Consider the following 24863-nt stretch of genomic DNA (forward strand, 5'->3'; position numbering starts at 1 on the left):
CCCCTGCCCCCCCTGCCGCCAGCCCCACTGACTAGTTACACAGCTCGTAAGCAGATCTGGAACTTCGAGCTGGAAACCCCCCGATTTTGGTTTGTCTCAAACCGTGACACTGACTGAGATCCACGCAGGCTGACCTGCCGGCACCGAAACCCCCGTGGTCCGTTCTTGTCAGGGAGCTATCAGCATCACTCGCGCTACACACACCTACCCCGCACAAAGCATTAAATAATGAGTGAAACTGGTCAGTCATCCGCCACAGTTGGTATTTAGAGGAAAAGCTAAAGATACAGGAAAAGTCTGCGGCAGAGAGTTGAACACAGGGGAAAACAGGTAATTACTACGTGTCTAACAGATCCACTGGATCACAATCACGAAAGATTTGTTTGCCGTTCCAATTTTATCATTTCTGTTTTTTTAATCCAACAAAAAAAATGCACAGGACAGATCAAATCAGCCCGGCAGACATCACTGCAATTACTACTCCTATTCCCAGGACTGTCACCAAACTGAGCAATACTAGTTTCTCTGATTATTCCACATGCTCCTTAAAACATTATCAGACTCAGATCAGTGAGTCCCCAAGCTTGCAGGCTAAAGAGGTATTTGGATCCAGTTTTTAAAATCTTTGTAATTATCCCTCCATTTCCTGAAGCATTCTATCCAAAACCAAGAAAAATCAACTTAAATGCCTTCTTTTACCTTAACTTCAATCCCCCTTTCTCCAGGGCTTAATGAACATGGGGCTTGTGGAAATACTATTTTTAGAGCCATTATGTTCGAGCAAAGGGTATCTCTACACTGTTATTTCAAGTCTGAAGCCAAAGGGAATTTTTGTATCAAGAACAATAGTAATATTTGTTTCTTCTAAAGCACTTCTTTTTTTAGGTCTCGCAGCACTCGATAAAGGTTATAGTTATCTTTATACCCCCAGACACTGGAACAACAAGAGATGCAAGTGTTTAAGTTATAATGTAAGCAAAGCCTACGGTTTGGCTTCCTTAACAGTTCTGGAGGCCTGATAGGATAAACGCTGGTAAACCTATTTGCATGGTCCCATTTTGCAAGTATTTAGCAGCAAGGACTGAAGAAGAGTTGTCTGATGCAAACAACTTACCATCTAAACAATATACAAACTCAGAGAAAAGAGCTGACAAAAATTTTAGGCAATGCAAACACAGGATGATCATGAGCATGTAATTTGTTAGCTGCATGGCTGGAACTAACATTCAAACTTGATGAATTTAGTTTTGGTGTAACTAATCTAGAATCTAAATTAAGCCCTCAAACCTTGTACTTCTAAAATGAAGAACAGCAGCTCCAAACCCAGACAATTAAACAGTTCCCTCACTAGCAACATGAGAGAGAAAAGGACTACACTGACCAAGTGGCAATTCTACCAGTGCCCTAGCACTAGAGAACCCACGGCCATCTCTTACTGGTGACACCCTCTAGTAACAACTCTAAAAACCAACCTCCTTCAAACTATTACCTACAAATTGTTTGTGTAGTAGTGTCGGGTTAGGATAGCTTGGTTAAAGAAAAAGGTATGAATTTTGGAAAGGCTTATTAGGTTAATAACTGCCACATGCTTTTTGGTGCTTCATGTTTTAACTGTGACATTTAGCATCCCTTAATCTGAATATTTGCTATTCAGAAAGTTTAAAGACATTTCAAAATTTGTTACTGTCAAGAGTACTACCCTAACAAGTTATATCCTAAGAAGTTCTAGCACAGATTGTCTAGTGTCTTGTACAGACTGAGGCATTTGCCTGTCTGATCTCTGCACAGACAGTGCATTTTACTGTGATACTGTGCTTTTGCTCCTGGATGTGGCGTTATCTCCCCCCAGGGTAACCACAGTGGACAGTTAGTGGCATCAGTACTTTGACACTGTACAACCCTCTGTTACGTTGTGTTCCTACTCAACAAGGAGATTCTTATTATAAACTTGTTTGACAAAACATTCTTTTAGAAACAAATTCCTTTCACCTTAATCAAGGACAGTTACACAGCCAAGCTTATTTAAAAGACTTTTTCACTGCAATTTCACTTCAAGAATTACAAAGTCCTGGAGTATGTGCAGAACAACACTATTCAACCACCTCATTTCATTAGGAGAGGCAGGAAGAACTTCTGAAACTCCATAATGAGTTTGTTTCCACAAAATATCACAACTCTTATATATGCATCCCGGGGAAAGCATATGCAAAGCAGCCTACTAATCTCCTCAGTCCTTCAGTAAAGATGAAGAGGAGAAGATGGAAGCGAAAAATATTTGCTTCTGCTCTCTTAAAAGTTCTATGCTATTACTATTCATTTACAGCAGAGAACAGGGAAGTTAAAGCTCTCTGCAGTTTTGAGGTTCTTTTACACCAAGTAAATTTGGACTTTGCTTATCTTAACAATGAAGCTTGGAAATCAGCCTGTTTAACTTATAAAGTAGAAACCCACAAAAAGCTGAAGAAAACCTTGGGAAAAAAATTAAATAGCCATGACAGTATTTTATATGCTTCAAGGTAAAGCAGAACAAAATGACATACAATCCACTCCAATTCTCCTTTGGGGGTAAATAATAACTTTGCTGTTTATTTATCACCTAATGGAATTCCCCTAAATTTATGAATTATGATAAAGATCAGGAAGGAACCATGTGTACATACCTGGGCTAGTAAATTTACAAGAGTTTGGAAATACACACCAAAAGAGAAGGACATTTAAGGTCTTATTTATTACACGCTTTCTTTTGTCTCAGTTACCAGTAAGGTGTGATGTTAATCTAAGACTGGTACGGACTCTACAAGACCAACATCATCTCTGATACAGGAGGTGAGACAAAAACAAACCTTTAAATAAAAAGCAGGCATATCAACCACTACATTTTGTAAAGAAAAGTAGAAAACAGGACAATTTTTTCCCAGGGTATGAATTTCCCTACAGTTTCAAAGGTATAGGATAATAAAAACTGATACAACAGACCATATTTAAATGCTTTAATGCGGTAACTTGCCCTTGAGATCACACATTCGAAATTCCTCCTCTACATCATACGTCTCCTGCGCTATCAGTCACTTGCAGCTTAACCTCTGATTTCTTCACACTAACTTTATTTAAAAAGCCTGGTTACTGTAAATTTGTCATTTTAGATAAAGAAAAATAAGTTTACAAAACACTAGATAAAATAAGGTTTCTTAATGCCTTCTTCTGGTTTTCATAGTCTTGGAATGATCAAGAAAGTAAACAGAATACTGGATTTTAAATACTCTTAATAAATTACTTGTGCAATTAAAAAAACCACAAAATGTGACTTTCTAAACCTTGACCTGATTTATCAATATGCTGACTGAATGCTGAATGTTTAATGGCAGTGAAAACTCTCCAAATTCACATCAAGCTTTCACTTCAAAAATCATTACAGATTAGCAAGATCCGAATTTTCCTTACATATCACTTCTCTAAAAGGTGGGAAAATATACTGAAATAGATGGTTCAAAAAATAATTGGAATATCAATATGCACTTTTAACAAACATTCATTATTATGGATTTGTGAGGTTGTTTTCCCCAATATGGAGCAAAGTTAAGCTATAGATTATAACCTAGTTTTGCATAGTGAAGCGACTCAGACATTTCTACTGCCACCTCTTAAATTACCTGCCAAGTTACCTGTGTAATAGATGTAGTGACAATCAAGGAACAGCAGGCATGCACCACTGAACCATGGTTGCAATGCTTCTTGGACTATCTTGCTCCTGGAAACACGTTACTTTTGAGCAGCATGAAACTGAGATTACTAATACAACCCATCCCAACCTGGCTCGTGCAGAACTAGTTCAAGCATGTCCACACTGAGTTCCTGGAACTAAGTCTACAGGGCAGAAACAACCTGGTGGTCCTATGCCAGCTCAGATCCCAGCACCTCACTTTGTGCAACATCCAAGCCCAAAACTACTCGGAGCTACTGCTTCCACACTGGCCTCTAAGAGGAACAGCAGCAAGCCTCTGCGCAGAGGCAGCCTGAAGGTAACACTATTTCTGATGTAACGCTCCCTCCAAGTAGCATCCAGTGCAGACACCAGCATGAATTTCCAGAAGCTTGCCTGGGACTGGTATTGCCAACACTGAACTGAAGCTCATAAACAGTCCCTCAGCACACCGGGAAAGGCCCAGCACACACGTGGCTAAGTGGTGGCTGCAGGGGCAAATAAAGCCTGCTGAAGACAGTACTTTGAAGAAGCCCTTTGCATCCCAAACTCAAAATCTCACACTGCAAAAAATCCCAGACGGATTTTGAAACTAGGAAAAATGATGCTTATAGGCTGTTCTAACAGTCTTCAGAAAGAGCTGCTTGGCACCATGCTCCTGTTGGCAAGACCTACTGGGATAAAATTCATCAGGTTGCAGGAGAAGACAGTCAAAAGAACAAAAGGATATTTCAGATGCTGAGGCAAGGTATTTGTTATTCTGTCAGCAGCACTCAGCCTCTTCTAGTGGTACACTTATTTTCTGAAGTGCAATATTATCCAGCAGAAAACAAATCTGAAATATGTGAATGCTTGTCTTTATCAGGACTAAAACCTTGCAGACAAGGTTCAAACGAGAGAAATTTAAAATGTCAAAATGACTCCAAAAGCACACTTAGTTAATGAACTACCGTGACTATGGGCAAAGGCAGAGGCATCCCAAAATAAAGTATCTAGAGAAATCTAAGCTGGCTACAGATTCACATCAGGAGCTTGCCCTCAGTGAATAAACAGTGAAGTCAACAGTCGGGCTAGCAGTAGCAAACCTCTACGTGAATGCTGTCTCAAAAGGTATTAGAAAGTTGAGAAAATGTTTAGAAGTTTGGTTTTTTTCAATGTAGTTTGAGTGACCTAAAATAGAAGATTACATATTGCTGTACTGCCATATAAACTTCAAAACTGCATGGTATCAGCTCATTCTTTTATTAAGTGAATATCAGTTACTTACAGATGTTGTCAGCCTTAGAAGGAAATGTAAGAAACAGTAATAGTGTAGCAGCAAGGCTGCATATACCCAAAAACCACAAAAGCATTTTAAATAAAAACAAAGTCAAGCTATATATACTCACTGCTAGGAGGCTCTTGATCAGAGATTCAGATAATACTTTATAGCCACAACATTCTAACACTAACATCCTCTACCATTACTTACAGTTAAACCATTTTTTTTTTCTTGGTTTGGGAGATACAATGCCCCAGGAATTAAACCCTTTTTCCTGCCCCTCCCTGAGTAAGACTGGAATGGTATAAAACCCGGAAAATTTGTTTCATTAAGCTACATAAAAAAAGTGTCTTGACAAGCAGTATTTGTCATAAAATGCAAACACAATATAATAGCTAATTTCTGCAAAAAATCCTCAGCAGAAAGTGTCTCAGTATCTAAAAAAAATAGGAAAATAGTTTGTATCAAATTTGGTGCTACAGCAAATCATTAACCAACAAGACAGACTCAGTGTCCACACAAATGCTGTATTTTAACAGTAGATCTTAACGTCACCTGTACTGGCACAGAAGAATTTAGACCAATGAAATGTAACATTTACAATATTTTAATTATACTTCATAAAATGTTTCAAAATCTGTTTAATACAAATATTTTTTAAATGGGATTTGAATAAAGGGAGGGAAAAGTATTAATAATAAAAGGTAACAGAGCAGTAACTGACTCTTCAGACATTGATACCTTTAAACTTTTGTAGTATATGGTCCTGTTGATCTCCAGAGGAAACAGGTTTTGCTCCTTTCCTGAACGTGCCCAGTTTATATAGCGTAGCCAGTTCCCTTTCTCAGGATCAGTTGCATCAACACACATCCATCCCAAGTTTGGGTAATACACCTACGAGACAAAAATGGCATTAAGCAAATGGATAAATGTTAACACGGAAGCGTACGTGCACTAAACCACTACACAGTTTAAAGCCATACAAAATAGGAATCATCATCTAAGGACAGAGATAACAGAAAGGATATGAACAGAAGTAGCGGTTGTACTTGGGGGAGTGGGGGGAGTGTTTCTGGTCTTCTGCAATCTTTTTAGTGGAACTGGTACAACTTTGAAAAAAAACCCAACAAACTTCTGGCCTGCAAACCCTTTTCTGAAGGTTTTGGGCTCAAAAGCCAAAATACTTGAAACATTGTATGCTTTCTTTTCACTTTGGCAAGCAAGAAGAAATTATTCTCTAGATTTTACATTCAGTAAAATTACTGATTTGAAGATATGAAGGCAATAGAGCTTTGATTTTTACTATATGATGAATTGGGAAAGTAACTACACAGAAGTTAGAAGCATTTGATTTACTGGGAAAGATAAAGCATAATTTGTATTTAATCTTTTTTCGGGTTATTAAAGAACACCTTAACCTTTCAGAAATGTTGTGATCACCGTAAAGAATTGTCCATGTCAATAAACTTCCACATGTTTCAAGATGCTGTGTAAATTCTTTGGTTTCCGTTCTTGGAGAAAAGATTTTAACACCAGCTCCTATTTTGCATTTCAAGACAGCTTGCAATAAAGCAAGGTTACTGACATCTTCAGTATTTTCTGATGACAGGCAACTCTGCTTCTCTTTGAAGACATGTTATGCATCTCCCACTCTTATTATAATCCAAGTTAGATGCCTATAAGAAGAGCTCTCAGTGGATGCTTTACATTTTTGTTCAGCAACTGCAACTATCACGCTTCCATTACTCTGTCACAGAACACAGGCACACTCACAGGTACACAATGTCTCAGAAGTACTGGGCAGCTCACAGATTTTTAGAAAAACAGTAAAGGAAAAACACGTGAAATTTGATTATATCTTATTATTTGCTTTTTTTCCTTTTGGTCAAGTCTACAAATTTCAGCCTCTGTCTGGAAGAGGTCTTTTCCAAAACCCAGCCTCCCTAGCTCATTACCTCCTGCAGCATTCACTTAGCACCACTGCAGATAAGGAATAAACAACAATTCTGATTTCAGCATAGATTTCCCATGCTGGTACACAGAATGGGAAATTGTTTCTGATTTTTTTATTGTTTCTGATACTTACTTCACCAGCAATTCTAAGTCTCTTCAAACTGTTTTCTATTTTTAATTTCAAGTACACTTCTACAATAGCTTAAACCAAGAACCATTTAATACATTTCATTCCTCTTGCATTGGTTTAATAAAATAGAATTTTATCAATAAATGTAAAGTTTCAATAAATATACCAAAATCATCTTAGTTTCTTTCCAAGCAAACAGAAAACATCTCCCTTACTTAAACTACTCCAGCATGTATTTCATCAGCTGACTTCTGAAAGAATGTTCATCAGCACACCCAGCCCTTGCAATATGAAAGTGTACACAGCTTCACAGACCAAGACTGTAAAAGCAATTCTTTTGGTTAAAGTGGAAGAAAAGAGCTGATAAATGCTGTAGAAGAGTTAGCAGATATGGAATATATGGCAAAACATTATTACTTTTTTAATGTGTTACTTTATCATGTTTTTATATTACTTTACTATGTTTTTGCACGAAACAAAATATTTCGTTTCATCAGTTACAGCTTCTAATTTACAGAATGCTGTTTAAAGGCCTTGTGCACTGTGAGAAAGGAAACAGCTCCAACTCCTCTATATAACATTGCAACTTTAAGTGATTCCTGTAAACCACAATAAAGATCATTCAGCACAGTTGTGCCAGTCATTCTGAATTGGCAGACGGCATTTCCCTCAGTTTTCAGTCGCTTGCTGTCATTTTCCTATCTGTGGCTTTTCTCTGACAGAAAATGAAAATATGCTCAAGTCTCTATTTCTCTCCTCAGACACAGCAAGCATCCACTGACACACAACTCCTCTCTTTCAAAATGATCCTCTAGCACAACAGTTCAAAATTATTAAAACTGACTAGAGATGCCAGCTTTTGGAAGCCGCCTTCTTCAGATTAACTTCACTAAAGAAACAAATGGGATTCTTGTGGAAAAGGTGGTTCTCCTAGTTGGAGATCTGTATACCTAACTCCTCCCACACACCACCATCCTTTTACAAACCATATTTTCTAACAGTTAAGATTCTGGAGCAGTTTCAAATATCAGCATATGGGGCCAACTGTTGCGGTCTCATTTTAGCTGCTTTTTTCTAATTCCAAAACCAGTATTAAAGGAACACACAATTACTTTGAAATCTAGCAAGGGTTCCCATTATCGCCTGCACTGCAAACTACGAAACTTTTTAACAGCTTGTTTTGTGACTATCATTTCTCAACACAAATTTTAAAAATATTAAGACACATCCACTGAGAACACTCAGAATCCAGCACAGAGAAAAACAATTGCAAGGTCAATCATTTACTTGACTGATTCAATCTCACTAAGTGTTCTTGTACCAGATCAAAATTGGAGATACCTTATGCAGTGGAGTTTGTGATAAAATTAGCTCAATGCAACAAACATTATACTTGAATACATTATTACTTTCCTGAATGTGAATTTGCATTTATGGGAAATTGTTCTAAATCAATTCCTCTTACAGAGGTTAACATTTAGTTTTGTACGTGTATCCAGTATTTTATGCAATTCAATTCTTGTGGGCCAGAGGCCAGAAGGATGACTACTATCAGTATCTTTAGCCTAAAAATCTGGTTCACAAGATGCTATGCCCCAGTTCCTCCATCCCTCCCCTCCTTGACCATTCATTTTGCTAAAGCCATTGCTGTATGTGTCTTCAGAAAGACTGAAGAAGTCTTTGGAAGTAGTTACGAACTATCTTAAAGACACTGCAAACAGGATTCAACTCCAGATTAAGACACCTATATTTTGAAATGTACATAATATCCAGGTCTTACAACTATCCGTGGAGTTTAGAGGTATTCAGCTGTCCAGACAGTATTTGCTTTAAGGCAAGCCCAAACACAAGCAGCACATGAAATACTGCAAGAGTTAAGAACTTTTTACAAAAACTCCAAAAGCAAAACCAAGTCCCATTACAAAGCTGGTTTCCAAAGAGCTAGATGAGGAGGAATGCTGTGGCCTCCATGAGAGATTCCACATCTTCCTAATCTAACAAGCAGTTGACTGTACTCAGTTGCAGAAGGGATACCTGCAATAGGTTGTTAAGGGGAGCTGTGATACAGAGAGAGTTTATAAGAAAATTAATACAGTAATTTCAAAAAGTGCTGGTAGTTTAAAGCTTTGTAATTCAGAGTGGTTGCTCAATCCAAGTGTCTATAAATAACTATTTGTAATGGTAGACATAGATAGATGGCAATTATTTCACATCATGTCTATTTCTAAGATGTCTGGAAAAATTAAAGGCTAAATACAAAACAGTAACATAGTCACAGATACCTTTTTCCATTCACAAGCTGTTTCTTACCTCCCACATGTATACATTGCTCTTAACTTGAGACCTTTTTTTCTTGTCACCAACAAATGGTCCAAACTTCTTGCCTTTTAAAATTGACTTTGTTGCCCAGACACCTGAAGAGATACATATCAGTAGTTAAAACTAATCTAAACTAACCTCAAGCAAATCTTCTACTCACAGACCTTAAGATCATTACATGTGTCTGTCTCAGACTGGGGAGCACTGTACAATATTAAGATTACAATAAGGAAACTGAGGTTCACTAAAATGAACTCAAACAATCCTCTTGCCAAAGCACACTTCAATCATGAAAGCTCTAAGCATTTACCTGGTTCCATGCTTTGCTCATGGGCTACTGTAGCTCTGAAGACAAAAATCAACCTTGATTTTTCTTATCCTTCAGGTGATATTCAAAATACCATAAGAGCATTACAGGTTTTATATTGTAAAGTCCAAGATTTCAGCTGTTTTGCTGAGTAAACATGTTATTAAAATAAAAATCCTGTTTTACTTCTCTGAAATAATGCCAGGCAAATAGAGCCCTCACAAAAGTTGTGAAACAAACTGAGAGTATATTTTGAAGGAAAAAACATTTAGGATTGGTTAAAATATGTGCATCTGCCCACAAATTTACTGACACGATTTACCTGAAAATGGACAGATGCATTTCACATTTTATAGCACTAAAACTAAGAACAGATTGACAAATAATTGCTAATTAAACATAACATTCTCATTCAGACCACACTAGATCAGGTTCATACCAGAAAAGATTAACCTTGCTCCAAGGAGCTTATAAGCTGTTACTAACAGCATTGCAGCTATTGTCAGGCTTATTCCTCAAACGACCAGCTTTTGACATCAACTATCTAGTCTGCAGTTCTGACTTCCATCAAAGTTCTCCCACGTTAAACTGTGTTAAAAAAGAAGCTGAGCATTTTGCACATATTACAGAAACAACACTTTGCTCCATATAGCAGCTTTCAAGTCTGCACTGAATCTGTTCTTATAAATTAAGCTTTCATATTAATCGGATAGTGAGATGCATCATTCTAAAGAGGCAACAGCAAGAGAGCTGCAAAACACAAAACTAGTTAAGTGTTATTGGTGAGAACAAACCAGTGAAGTAACATATTAGTATTTTCATAACCTAAACTATTTGCATCTTGGTCCACCTTTGGCTCCAGTTCTGACATTCTAGGAACATCACCTTGGGATGCTGGAGAAACTCAGAAGCTGTCCACTCTTTTCAAGAGAAATTATTTCAGATAAATGTACCAGACATCATCCCTACCCAGCACAGGAGGGCACCAAACTTTCACAGCAGCAGTAACTTATGTGAGCTAGTGTATAAATCTTCATTCTCTTTTCACAGCTATAGCACTCACCAAGTCGTGTCTTGTCAACAGCAGATGGGAAGAGCCTCACGTCCTCAGGAAGCCCCCTAAGCACATGCTCAGGTACATCGTCTAAGGTCTCCACAGCAACAGCAGATTCAGTTGTGTTCTACAAGTCAAAAAAAGTCAGAAGAGCCACAACTATTAACAGATAAACACAACAGCACAACCCAGACAAGCTACAAAACCTCCTAACTTGAAATTAAAGTAAAATTTCCAAATTCCTATTTCAAATAGGGCCCCCTTCCATCAACACACTAATGTAGAAGTACCTTTTTACCAGAACGTTCAAGTCTTCACTATTATTATGCTTGTTTATGCTTTATGGAGAGTTCTAAGACCACATTAGAGATATATGTAAAACACTGGTAACTAAAGTTGCTGCAAATATTCTTTTGCTTTAATTAATGGATGTGTTTTGATTACAAGTAGTATACACTGACTAAATCTAACTGAAAGGGTTTTCATGTATCTCTTAGGCCATTTGCCCTTTCATTCATTTTCCTTGGCCTCTTAAAAACAAATTCAACATTCTCCCTTGAGTTACTTGGAGAATAGAGCTAAGGGTATTTTATTTTTCCTGTCTGAATACAACTTACCTGACTGCACTACAATATTATACCTAAAGATGAATGAACAGAAAATACTGTGGAAAATACCTGTATTTTTCAGAATATAGTTTCATAAGAGTTCAGGCTTAGCGTTAAGTCTCTGAAACAGCTCATTAACATGGTAATCTAAAACTCAAGTCATGGAACAGTTTTCAGTTGCATTATTTTTACTGATCAGTTATTCCATGAGAAACTACGTTTAACAAGTAATTAGGTCAGTAATAGCATGGTTACGTGCTACACTATGTTGAGACCACATTCCTCTTTGCCATTTCTGATTGAAGTTCTTCCAAATTTCAGATAAAATTCACTATAAAGTTGATCTACCTGCCTAGTCTATTATGTTGAAACTTCTTCAAAAAAGTATCACATAAGCATTCACAGAATCAGTCCCAGTTTTAGCATCTATGAATTATCACTATAAAAATCTCCAGTTCCTTAAATATTCTATTGCAGCATTAGAATTACTCTGATTACACAATATATTTGTAAACAATATGTTCAATTCTATTTTTTAAATCAACAACTCAAATTTTTCCAAAAAAGTATGTAGCAGGAAAACATATTAGCTCTTACATAACCTGCCTGGAAAGTCTAATAATCAGAAAAGTAAAGAAGGTAGATTCATTTTCCCTTTAAACTGCAGAAACCTAAACCAGACCTAATCTAACATTCTGACCAAATCCTTTCTCAAAACAAGCCACAAAAAGTTTTTATTATTTTCAGTTTCAGCTGTACATTAGACCTTAAATACAAGCTCTTCTGTTAGAAAATGTTTCTGACTGCTTCTAAGAGACTAGTGTATTTAAGAGCAACACATGATGCTTTTAGTAGACATCTTGGTTAGCTGTGTACTTTCTGAATTCCAAATAGTCAGAAGATGAGGGAAGTTGTTAGAAGTGTTTCAGGACATGTTCACAATTTGTCCAAATTGCACCGTTGAAACATGTTACTGGCAATTAAAGTAAGAGGGAAGTGAACCACCATGCTAAAATGCACTAATTTGATTAAAACAGCCAGAACACCGGAGGAATATGAGGTTTTTAAAATTTTATTTCATAACCATCCTATTGACAGTTTTTTAGAATCCTTGGTTTTCTCAAAAACTGAAACTCTAAGTCCCTAAAATAGAAGTATAATACCAGTTCTGCACTAAAACATCAGCAATGGCATTCCACTGTCTATTCTTAACACCTAGACACTTATCTTCTGCAAATTCTGTTTCAAAATGTAGAACAAATATGGATCAACTAAACCTGCTTGAGCCAGTAAAGCAGTTTCTCCATTGTGACCCTCAGCAAGCAAATTTCAGTAAAGGTTAGTAAAACCATGCAGGCTTGACTGGATCCACTTCAGAGGTGTGGTGTGTAGCTTATCTTTATTACAACTGACAGCATTAATGAAAAGGATGACTGGAAAAACATTTATGTTTTACCAACCATCTGTTTCATTTTCTGTTTGACTTAACATAAGTATCTGTCCATAAAAAGTAATGGTAACCAATAGCAAGAAAAAAAAATTTAACTATTAAAGGCATGTCTATTAATAGAGAAGCAGGAAATTAAATGCTAAAAGTTGTTAAGTTCTAAAAACATTTATTTTCACTTAACACACAATTCTAAGCATTTTCCATTTTCTATGTATTTTTTCAAGAATCTTTCAATTTTTTAAAGTGAAATCTGAGATACACTGCAGTTTTCTCGAGTATACCCTAGTTTCATGCTGTTTGTGTTCAGAATGAAAGCTAACTGGTATTTCAGCTTGAAGTATAAAGACAACTCAAAGTTTCAAAAGAAAGGGCAATTCCAGATCTAGAGCACTTATTGTCTGAGGGTCCAGACCATTATAATTTTGTCAATTATTTCCTAAACATGCACATAAAAGTTCCAAATGAAACAACTGTGGATTGGATAAAGGAAAGGATAACGTAAAGCTTCAGTAACAGGAATAACTTGCCTAGAAACACAAGTAAGTGATGACTGGAAATACAGCGCAAAGCCAGAACGTCAGCTGCCCACCATACTGAGGATAATTTCACATACATTAGCAATTCTTTATTTCCCCTTTTCAAATGATGACTTCCAGGCACACTCAATCTAAGCAGTCCCCAAAACCCAATCTGAAATAGTTTCCAGTATTGCCTTACATGAAAATGTAACACTACTGAGTAAAAACTAAACAGAAACTTAAAGAGAAAACCATACTCAAAAGTTCTGAGAAGCACATACAGTTCACAAAAAATGAAAAATTATTCATTTTACCTATTAAATCGAGGCTGTTGCAGTAAGCTAACTACAACAATGTATATATGAAAAAGTACTTGGGATACAAAATCTACTCTGCCATAAACATGTGTATCTTGTACTACCCAGTACTGAACATTAGGTGGACAGAGACAAGCTATCCAGCATATATTGGAGATAAGTTATGTGCGCAATACCCTTATGGTAGAGTAGCTGACATGTGGAACTGTGGAACCTTGTACTTTAATGTACTTCACAGAGCTACTACTGGGTCTATTGTCTTTCTAGTGCTCTATTTACAACCTACAATCACGTTGTTTCATTCCAAAAACTGGTGTTGAAGTATCTACATGTCGTTACTCCTCTGCAACACAGAGAATAAGTCAAAAGCAGCTTTTATCAAGAATAAAGGGTTTTAAATAATGTCAGAGAAGCTACTATTTCAATATCCTAAATAAATTAACAGCTCAGAATTCTTAGCCAGCAGGTTACAATTAATATAAAAGGTTTTAAGGTTATTTTTATATTAAAAGATTGAAGGGCAATAGAAACCTAGTAAATGATTTATGACTGTCTAGTAAGTGATTAGTTCCATTTTAAAGAGCCTACAAGGTTCAATAGGCTGCCTATAATATCATACACATAATAGTATAACACAACAGTTAAATGCTACTCACACTTGTCATTAAACAACTAGCTCTCTATTACCTAATTATCATCAACAAAACACTATTCCTGATTAAAATGACCTGAATTTCAAATTTACAAGCATGCACAGTTTCCTATGAAATCTGTCCACATTTTGAAAGAACTGGGCTTGGTGAGAACTAGGCATATGTTGAACCATGTACAACAGCTCTAAAAAAAAACGTACCTGCCCTCTGACATCGAACTTTGATCATTCTGGTCAGAAACAAATACTGGTGGTGATGGTAGTAACTACTCTAACATGAAGGATGTTACACTTAAGCTCTGAACAAGCTTTAGGAGGTGTTAAACTGAGAAATAACAACAACTTGGGCAACACTACAGTTGTCCAAAGAAACTCAGACTTTCTGGAAATTATTCTTCCTTTTACATACAACCATAAAGCAGAGATATGATAGTAGTTTTCATATAGTAAGTAATACTCAGAGCATTTTCCACTGAGCATTTATGAAATACACTGAAAGTTTACTGCAAATGTATTTTTAAACACATCTCTATATAATATCAAATTTAAGGGTCTTATTTCTAAAGGAAAACAGATAAAGCTTCTCAACCTTTCTTCTTAGCACCTACTCTTTGTGAGGGTGCTGTGTATGGCAACTACTCTCTACATTTATGAATGTGACTTGCTAAGTTGCAAGAACACGTCTTCTGTCAGCTTGAACAGCAACAACAGGAAAAATAATTAAAACTGGAGTCATAGCAAGGTTATTCTATTGCTGCCTTGGTAAGCCCTAACAGCTGCACAGACACATCCTACAGAGCTATTTGCAGGGGAGAAAGACCCCCAAATTGGAAACCATGGAAGGAATAGAATGCCAGAAATCCCTTCTCATCCAAGTGAGTGAAGAGACCAAGGAAGGGGGTCAGAAATCCTTATTATTTAGTTATAATAGCTCAAGACTACTCAAAGCAGAGCAAAGTTTTATTTTGCTCTTCTAACAATCCAAAAGGAAAAATAGTGATGAAAGAAGTCTGATTTTCAGATATCTGTTAGCCTTGAACTGGTACACAAGAAACCATGTCTCATCAAACAAACAAACAAAAAAACCCACGCTCTTCTCAGCATATCAAAGAAACCTAAATATCTTTCCAGTACATTACCCCATTATTTCATTAGAGGAGAACCAAGCCTATTTTTCACAGTAGTTTCTAACAAATTATATATAGGCATAGATGGGGGGGACTACAGAGTGTGAACAAGACAATGCACTTCAAGTTTAAAGCTAAAAGCAGTGGGGTGATTTTTTGGGGGTTTCATTTTGGGGTTTGGTTTGTTTGGGGGGGTTTACTTTTGTTCTTATATTTTGGTTTATTTTACAACAATAGCTAGTTGAGAAGTTAAAAATCTCAAGCCTACAAATAAATTTTAACCTCCCAAAACTTTAAAAATCAAGACTTAACTGACTTAGACCAAAGAGTACAGCATTGTGTCACATTCTTCAATGTGTCTGACATATTCCTTAATAGTCACACCCCCTTTTAGGCATAAATATCCTCAAACTGTTCTGTCATTTAAGAAGTTTGTTTGCACGGAGTACTACACAATCAGAACTTTATTTTGCATCTACCTACATAAACCAAAGATTAGCAGCTACATTCAGAGAACACAGCACTCAGACTCACACACCACCTGCCATTCTTTAATGGACTTCACAAGTACCAGAAAACTAGATATGGGTTAATACATCACATTAAATTTCACACCTCAAACGAATGGTAATAAGTAACCAAATACTATACAGTAAAATAAACAACTATTTAGTTTAGTCAAACCAGTGTAATCTCATTTTATTAGCAATTTAAATGTAGCGACTTAAAACATTTTCCAGATCACAACTTGTCCCCAAGGAATGTCTGTCTATGAAAATGAAGAAATACTGCATTTCAATCACTTTTCCACCGACACTTAACAATCACATTTAAATTATTTTTCTATTTAAAAAATTCACCTCTTGATAAGGATAGTGTACTGGTGTATGTCCTAAGACAACTTTTGCATTTAACTGAAGTCCTAATATGGTATTTTTCACTCACTCCAAGACTGCAATTTTGAATACAAAAGCACTTGAAGCTTTTTTCACTTTTAAGCTTTTTAATCTGATGTTCATCAGAAATATTACATTGTTAGCATTCAAATTAGCAGGGGTGAAGTGACTTAAGAGCAATGCAAAAATCATTTAAGGGCTGAAGGGGTGCCTTCACTGAAACTTATCTTTTTCTGTTTGCATTGAATTCAGAGTCCAATCACTTTGACAGTACCTTTCAACACACTGATTAAACATTTTTTCACACCACTTTTAATAAAATTGTACCTATGGACCAACCACAAATTAGACTATAATATTACAAGCAGTATTTAAACAGAGTAGAAACAGTACCTACAGAATAAAACCTGAGAGATTAGAGTGAAAAGAAAATAAAAAATCAGCCTGAACAGTGTAATGAATGGCAAACATTCAGTTAGTGTCATGTGTCGGTGGAAATAGGATTAAGATAAATGAAAAGATAAAGGAAAGGATGCCATTGAAGTTGAGAGGGACATGGCAGAGAAGTTAGAAGACGTAGATGTGAAAAGGAGACTAAGGAAGACTGCTGATGCAAACAGCCAGATAGCACAAGAAAGGTAAGCTGGAAGCAGAAAGGTCTCTGCTTCTCCAACAACCTTATCTGGCTACCCCTCTTTGACAAGATTCACTATGTGTGCTTGAAAATTAATCAGAAATATTTGAAATAATCATTCTCAAATTCAGAAGGAATGGGAGGAGGGAGTTTTAGTACAAGTGTAGATGTAATTTAACAGATGCCTCACCGTTTTTTCAATAACTGCCTGTGCCGTTTTCCATGTATCACACAACTTCCTTTGTACCCTACCTGAATGCAGTCTGAGACACAGTAAATGCCTCCAATCAAAAACCCCTGTTTGCTTGGGTTTTTTAAAATAAATTATTCAGCATATTCTGATGAAGTAGTTTACATATTAAAGGAAGACCTCTTTTTAAAACAGATAGAGAACACATACCGTCTACCCTGAGACAGGAATCTTCCAAGAAACCCAAAAATATTAATTCCAACAACAGCTGCTTTTTTTCCTTAATCCTACAAGGCAGCCACATTGAAGTATTTATATATGAAAAGGCTTTCCTTCACTACTTCAAGATTTCTATGGGATAAACAACAAAACTAGCAGTCTTTTCATATAAACTAAATTAACAATAGCCCAGTTAGTTTCAGGGTCACTGAAATCACACCAAAAGAAGAGATTAGCAGAATGAAAGAAATATGAGAACATAACACTTGAAAGATGTTTGGCAAAAACATTTCTTATACAGACCTGGCACTATAACTTGTCAACAGTAAATGAAATGACAAGGGCACTGCAAGAAAAAAACACCACAGGGTTGATGCTAAACACACACTTAATATGAATGGTAACTGAACAATAAAAAGCCATATGAGCTCTCTATACTTCGGAAACTAAATGTGAAAGGCAGAAACACCAAGGAGGACTCTAAGCTATTGTAACTATTCCCAGAGGCAGGGTCATCTCATTATTTAATTGTAAGATGACATACATCACAGCACTGCATAAACAGTATTAGCAGTCACAATAAGGAAGATGAAGACTTTGTTTTGATACAGGACAGAAATCTCAATTCTAGAAATAGATCAGGGGCAGGGGAACATGATGACAGACAGGACACGAGGGGACATGGACAGACAAATGGGAAGAATATCAATGACAACAATTAAAGATTAGGATCTACAGCTTTCAGAACTTTAGGAAAATCCAAAGCTTATCAGAACAACTAATAAAGCAGGATTATTTCTCAGGCAGACAAAGCAACAGGCTGTTCACTTCATGCCCCTGAGTGCATTCAAAGCTAACCTTACAGGTCAAAAAATTTCCAGTCTCAACAGAAATAGATTGCAAAGCAGTTGTTAACCCAGCTACCCCAAACTAGACAACTAATGTTTAAAAGTGTGCTAATTCAAATGTTATTTCTATTATATATACAAAATATTTTATATGCATATAGATATAATACAAATATGTATTTTTTCAATACATATTTCAAGGCTCTGATAGAGATTAAATTTTGCTTTTTACGTTTTAAATACACCCACAGATATTAAAGATTGTTTTACTTTAAATCAGAGGAAAAAAGCAACAGGAAACAACTCACCAATCCAATTCACACAGTAATTACTTATGTGTATGATTCTGTAACTTCAGTGAGAACATACTTCAGCAAAGTGGTTACCGTATTCAGTGCCACTGCTAATCAAATAAGGGCATGAAGGGCAATAAAAACATGCACAGATACTGGCATCAATAAAAAAAGCATACAAAGTGTTTTACATGACTGTGTACCATGGTTGTTTCTGGTTAAGAAAGCTTCTGTTCAGATGACTTTTTTAGCAAATTAAAAAAGGGCATTTCTTCAGTGTAGTATCCTCTGTCCACATTCTCATACCAAAGCTTTTCAAGATCACCCAAAGAGAAAAGTACTTACGAGAAAAATTTAAGACAACATGTACTTTTTCTATAGGTACCCAAGTAATCCAATTGTGCGTGAGAGATAAACAGATCTATTATTCCTACCTGGATAGACAAATGTAAAATAAAATCACGTACACTTGGCACTGATTAAAACAACACCCTCCTGTCAAGATATTCTTGCATCCATATAGCAGAGTAGTGCCTCACAAAAGAAATGCACTTTCCCAGTATTTTCACTTGATTCTACAGGAAACACTTGGGGTTCCAGAAAAGTGTAAAACTTCCTGATCAACCCATTTCTGTGACAGATAGTTCACTGCACATTTGAAATGGTAAAGTGGTTAAGAAAGGTTAAAAAAAGAAGTGGAAGCCTTCAATTTTCAAGCCACTTTCATAAGGAGCTGAATTATTACCAAAAGCCTCAGGTTGAAAATAGATTTTTCTGGAGAGGTGTTCTTATAAGAGGTGCCAGCAGCAATAACTTACATGCTGCTAAAGGGAAATCACACACAAAAAACTTAAATCCATGAAATAAAATAAATCTCTCAAACATACATGTTGTGGAAGGGAAGACTGAAATTTAATGACACTGAAGATTTTAAAGAACATTTCTTTTTTTAGTGGATTATTTACTTTTCTTATTAATTATTAACTGTTCTAACATCTAAGTATTTTGATAAAGTCTTACATTTATACTCACCTGATTCATTTTGAATTCCTGTTGTGTTCTGAAAAGATACACACAACAAAGAAACTCCTTTGATTACATGAGCCCTAAAAAGAAAAACAGACAATTGTAACATATACCTACCTACAAATTTACACTGAATTGAAAGTACACAGATCTGCAGTTTCTCTTCCTAAAGCATTTGTCACAAAGCAGCATATTGCTTTATAAAAAAAACTGCTCCAAGCTATAGTTTTGCTATTATAGCTCAAATGTACGAATAACCTCGACAGATATCTATCATTAATCTTTCTCCCAGTTTTAACTGATGATGCAACAGAAATGTGCTCAAGTAGGATTGTTTCACTTCTTTTAAAAACAAGTTAGCTTGTTCAAAATTGAGTACTTTTATAGAACTCTAGGAGTCAGATCTCTTCAGAATTTAGTATCAAAGCATTATGAAAGACCTTAAGTCGGTTTCAAATTTTAAAAATGCATGTATTTGAGTTTCCACTCTCCCATATTAGAAATATTAAATTCTTCCTTAATTTAGACCTTTTATTAAGGTATTTTGTTACACTAATGCATCTGGCATTCTTGTTTAACAGAAGCCTGAGATTTCAAAAGGTTTCCTAGTTCCAGTAGGCATAAAACTTGAAAACTCACAACCAGAACGATGACATATCTAAGAGCCTAGTACATCAACTCACTTCCTTTCTTTTTTTTTTTTTTTTTCAAGATACATAAAAAACCCCATTATTGCTATAAACACTATCCTTCCTGGTGTCATACAGAATTTTCAATAAATACCCTTTTTTGTAGGTTAACTGGTACTTAACCACTTAAAGGACTTTAAGTAGTGCTATTTCTTTCCTCTCTTTAGTTTTCTTATTATAACAATGATTAACTGATTTTTACTGTGTTGTATAAATACTAATTTTTAATTTAAAATACATTCAAGCAAAATATACTCCAAACAAATTTCACACAGTCCTTCACATCTTCGCATTGTAAGAATTCTTAATGGCGTATAACAGTGAATATACTGCCAAGCTTCATACAATTGTTGTGTTGCTTAAGAAATCTGCAAAGAAAAAACTTCCTTGAAAAGGGTATTTCTATTGTATACAGCTCTTCCAGGATTAACTCCTTTTATCCTGATAATTCCATACTCTATTAGCATTTATCTAAACAGCTGAAACATCTGTATTTCAGTTCCAGTTTTGCAATTTATTCTGTGGGATTTGCAGTTTGCCAGCATAGACCAGTTACAGGATAAGAAGCTCCCTCCCAACAGCTTTTAAAAATCTGAAGCAAAGCATCCCTTTTGGAACGTACTATTGCAACTTCTAACTTATTTCAGTGCCTCTGTCAAATACAAATCTATTCCTAGGTATGATACATGCCAAGCATTCTTTTTACTAAATTTTTCTCTAACACCAACAGAAAACATAGCCAACAAACTACTGAGCAAGCAGGGAATGCTCCCCAAGTTTCATTACTTTTTACAGTCACTCCTGAGATTGTTAAATCTTGCCACGACAATAACGTCCCTGTGGCTTGAAGTTTCTCATGCATTCGCATGCAGTTGTTTCTCACACGTCTTTACGTCCCTCAGCCTTGACATCTTAACTCATTTTCCCTCCTGACAAATATGATTTCTACTTCAGACATTTTTACACAAATGTTTTAGGCAAATGGTTTCTGAAATTTGATCCATAGACTGCCTGTCATCTGCTGGAAGGCGCATAGAAATGCTGAAAGGCACATGGAAACGCTGGTTAAAGAAAAAGCAAAAATTGGAGTCAATATAAACTTCTGTACTTGAGATGAGGCCTAAATAATGGGGAAAAATCCAGTGCTCTTCTTCATTGTTCATTGGGACAATACCCACACAATGTCAATTTATAAATGAAATATTTTGGATAGCAAGAGAGGCATCAAAACATTTCCTAGTGTGAAAAACAACTTATTTTTAGTAACAAATGTCTTATTCTTCTATACTTGGCTACAAAACAAAAACCAATTACTCACATAAAGACACCAAAAGCAAGAACCTTTTATTGACATCATTCTAGAGCACAGCCTGATGAGCTACTATGGGTGTAGCATAGGAGTTTCAGTGGTTATTGTCTCCAGCTGCCTATTCCTACCTTTTCTCCTCCCTCTGACTAAAGATTATCACTCCCTCAATGACAAGGGCTTAACTGTTCACATAACCATTTGCTATCATGGTTCTGCAAAGTGATTTAGAAAACCTACTGTAAGAAGTGCACATATGTTACACTGTGATAAATGACAGTCATCTGAAGTATATGCGCCATTTCCAACACTGAATAAAACTGGAAGGCATTTAACCCAGAACTCTAGATATGTAAAGACAGTAAGGATTTAAAGCATCGTCTTACAGAAGCAAACATTCAACACCACAACTACTCAGCTACTAAACATAAAACCAATTTGAGAGACAATATCAATCAAGTGATGGGTTGAAGGGTTCAGTGCTAAAAAGAAGTCCTGTCAAGCTGAAAATTTCCTCTAAGCTGAGCTTTCTTAGCCAAGTTATTAAATAGTCAAAAATTTGAAAAGCAGTCCAGAACTTCTAAAAAAAATTTAACTTCAGCAGTAAAAATACACTTTCATCGTATTTCATATACTAATTAAAAGTTATTTTGCTCAGAATTAATACTTTTCAAAGTCTTTTCAGAACCAAAAATAAGCCTGGTATTTTTACAAGTTTTATAAATGCTTCATTCAGCTTTTACGGAACTGGTTATATCCAAACCTCTCAATGGTATTTCATAGGAGAAGCTGACAAATCTTAACATACTGATGTATTTCAACATCCACGTAACACACTTTAGGTAGATTCGTAACAGACTGCGCTACTCTTTCACCTACAAGTTACCAGAGGAACCAGTTGACCATAAAATACAATCAGATGTGAGATTAGTTACTGTAAACCAAAAGGTTCAACAAGTATTTATAAAGCTATTAAAATGCACACTTAATCTTAAAATTTTATACATGCACTTCTGACAAGTTACATTTATGAGCCCTCTAACTGAAAAAATGCCTGAAAATATTTCCCCAATTTTCTTTCCTCCATGTTACCTACTTTGTTAACAATGAGCTCAACTATATGGAAAGCAAGATTAGTTGTGCTGGGGAAAGAAAAAAAAAAAGAAAAAAGACTATATACAGACTTCATAGAATCACTAGTTTTCCTTCTACCTAAATGAAACCTGACATAAGAACAGAAGACAAAATATCTGTAACACTAAATTGAACTTGTAATACACAAAGCACGCAACAAAAACAAGTAAATATGAAAAATTCTACAACTGCTACATAAATATTAGTTCCCCGTATGATCAGTGACTACAATAACATTTTTATTCTCATCACTGCAAGCAGAAACAAGCTTTCATTTTATACACTAATGACTTTTTAGCTACACATACAGTTAAGTCCAACACAAGATTGGCCAGGAAAGCACCAAAGAAAATGATAATGCTCTGTTTATCATCAGGGGAATTGTGATATATAAAGTGTAAAGAAGACCACATTATATCAGTTTTTAAGTTAGCAATAGTCTACAACCGTGTCAGTACCTTGAAAAAGTCATGTCAACAGCTCCATCAAACAGAGGTAACAACTGTTTGAATTCAACCTTTCCTCCAAACTCAACAGCAACATATACCTGCATCTATCAGTGGATACTGTTAGTAACAGCTATCACAGTAAACTCTGAAAAGTCACTGAAGTCCCTAAGAAAAGATAAAGGTTGTATGCAAAAAATGAAGCATGCTCACCAGTACAGCAACCTGATTTTAAAAAATTATTTTCTGGAAAACTTTGCCAAGTGATATTTATTTCAAACTGCTACCTACTACTGTATCTTATGAGTACAAAAATATTACGTGCTTTCTCAAGACATTAAAGCATCTGGGAAACAAACACAAGAGAAGGAAGATCTACTGCATCATATAATCTTAACAGTTTAAAAAAAGTGTATTTCTAAAGGCTCATTGTAAGGCAACAAATAATATTTATTTAGAGAAGAACAGACCAGGCATCTATATTTAAGGAAACACTGTGGTCACTCTAAAACAAAACGTTTGAAACAAAAAAAAAAAAATATATTTTTACCCTATTTCTGAATTTTACACCCAATTTTAACTTTAAATATTCCCTTAACAAAAAATATAACTTCCTGGGAATAAAGTTTGCAAACAAGAGCAAGTAATATGATACAAAACTAACATTACAGATAGGCTTTTTCAAGCTATATCAGATGATACTTCTGGTAGGCATTCCCAGGTTTTACTAAATAGTCTATCTTCTGATTTTACAAGTCATGTTTATGATTTCTGTATCAAAAAGCATTTTGAAAGATAATGTTGCTTCCAATTCAGAGAAAGGAAAAAGCGGGCATAGAAGTACCAATCCTCTTCTGGAAGCTGAAAAAGGGACAGGCATTACGTCACTGCTCCGGTAAAAACATGTTCATTATAGAACCAGGAACTAAACTGGAAAGTCTCAACAATCTGCTTTCTTACTGACCAGCGGTTCAGGCTAGGATACTGCAAGGCTCTTTGTTTTAGTTTTTAGTTACAGCACATGATTTTTTAATTTCTTTTTTTAACATCAGGACATTTACATTTTTTCAATTCAAGACTGAAACACTCTAATCCACAATTTTTCAATGTATTAGGTGAAACAAAGCTTGCCACCACCACCCCCCTTAAATTCATGCTAACTATGAAAGATTAAAATATGTATTTGATAGAAACAAGAAGCACTACCTATGGGCACTTAATTGCAAAGACATTTTCAGATTCTCAAAGCTGACAGAATAAGAATAGAAAAAAATCGGGCAAACAATGATTTTCTGAGCACTAAAATCTACTACCTATTGTCCATTAAGAAAACAGGCTTTGCTTACCGCCAGGTAACCAAATAAACTGTTACACTTTAGAAAGGTTTATTCAAATAACCAAGAAAATACGCCAATAAATCACCAACACAAAAATAAAACCCAAGTTCATTAATTAAACAGCAACTAGTCAAGAGAAGTCAACATAAAATAACAAGTCTCTAACAACTGCAAATATACAGAAATACCATTCCAATCTTCAGACATAAGTATACTTTTTATTCTGCTTGCAAAGACAGTAAATTCAAGTGAAAATTTTCTAAGACAAGTACATTGCTGATTTACTACTATGTGAAGAAGTCCATTTCAGTCCTTTTTACAATGCAGGACTCAGCCTCCCAATTTTGCCTAAAGGCATGTTTTATACAGAGGCAGAGAAAAAATATTTTTCAGCTAAGAATACAACCAGAGAAAAGCCACATTAATATAAGAAATTATTTCACGGGGGG

General features: G+C 35.7%; 1 protein-coding gene across 1 annotated transcript in view; it reads right to left on the bottom strand.

The window, feature by feature from the left end:
- Nucleotides 1-4835: 4835 nt before the first annotated feature.
- LOC113487891 (PR domain zinc finger protein 2-like) overlaps nt 4836-24863 on the bottom strand; it is a 23534-nt gene continuing 3506 nt past the window's right edge. The window contains exons 2-6 of the mRNA XM_026862824.1: nt 19509-19582; nt 10734-10851; nt 9355-9458; nt 5703-5855; nt 4836-5398 (exon numbers count right to left, since the gene is read on the bottom strand). Of these exons, the coding sequence (XP_026718625.1) occupies nt 5357-5398; nt 5703-5855; nt 9355-9458; nt 10734-10851; nt 19509-19517 (426 nt within the window). The 5' untranslated portion in view covers nt 19518-19582 and the 3' untranslated portion in view covers nt 4836-5356. The remainder of the gene's footprint in view (nt 5399-5702; nt 5856-9354; nt 9459-10733; nt 10852-19508; nt 19583-24863) is intronic.

The sequence above is a fragment of the Athene cunicularia genome (assembly GCF_003259725.1).
Source record: "Athene cunicularia isolate RWA chromosome 21 unlocalized genomic scaffold, athCun1 chr21_part1, whole genome shotgun sequence".
Lineage (NCBI taxonomy): Eukaryota > Metazoa > Chordata > Aves > Strigiformes > Strigidae > Athene > Athene cunicularia.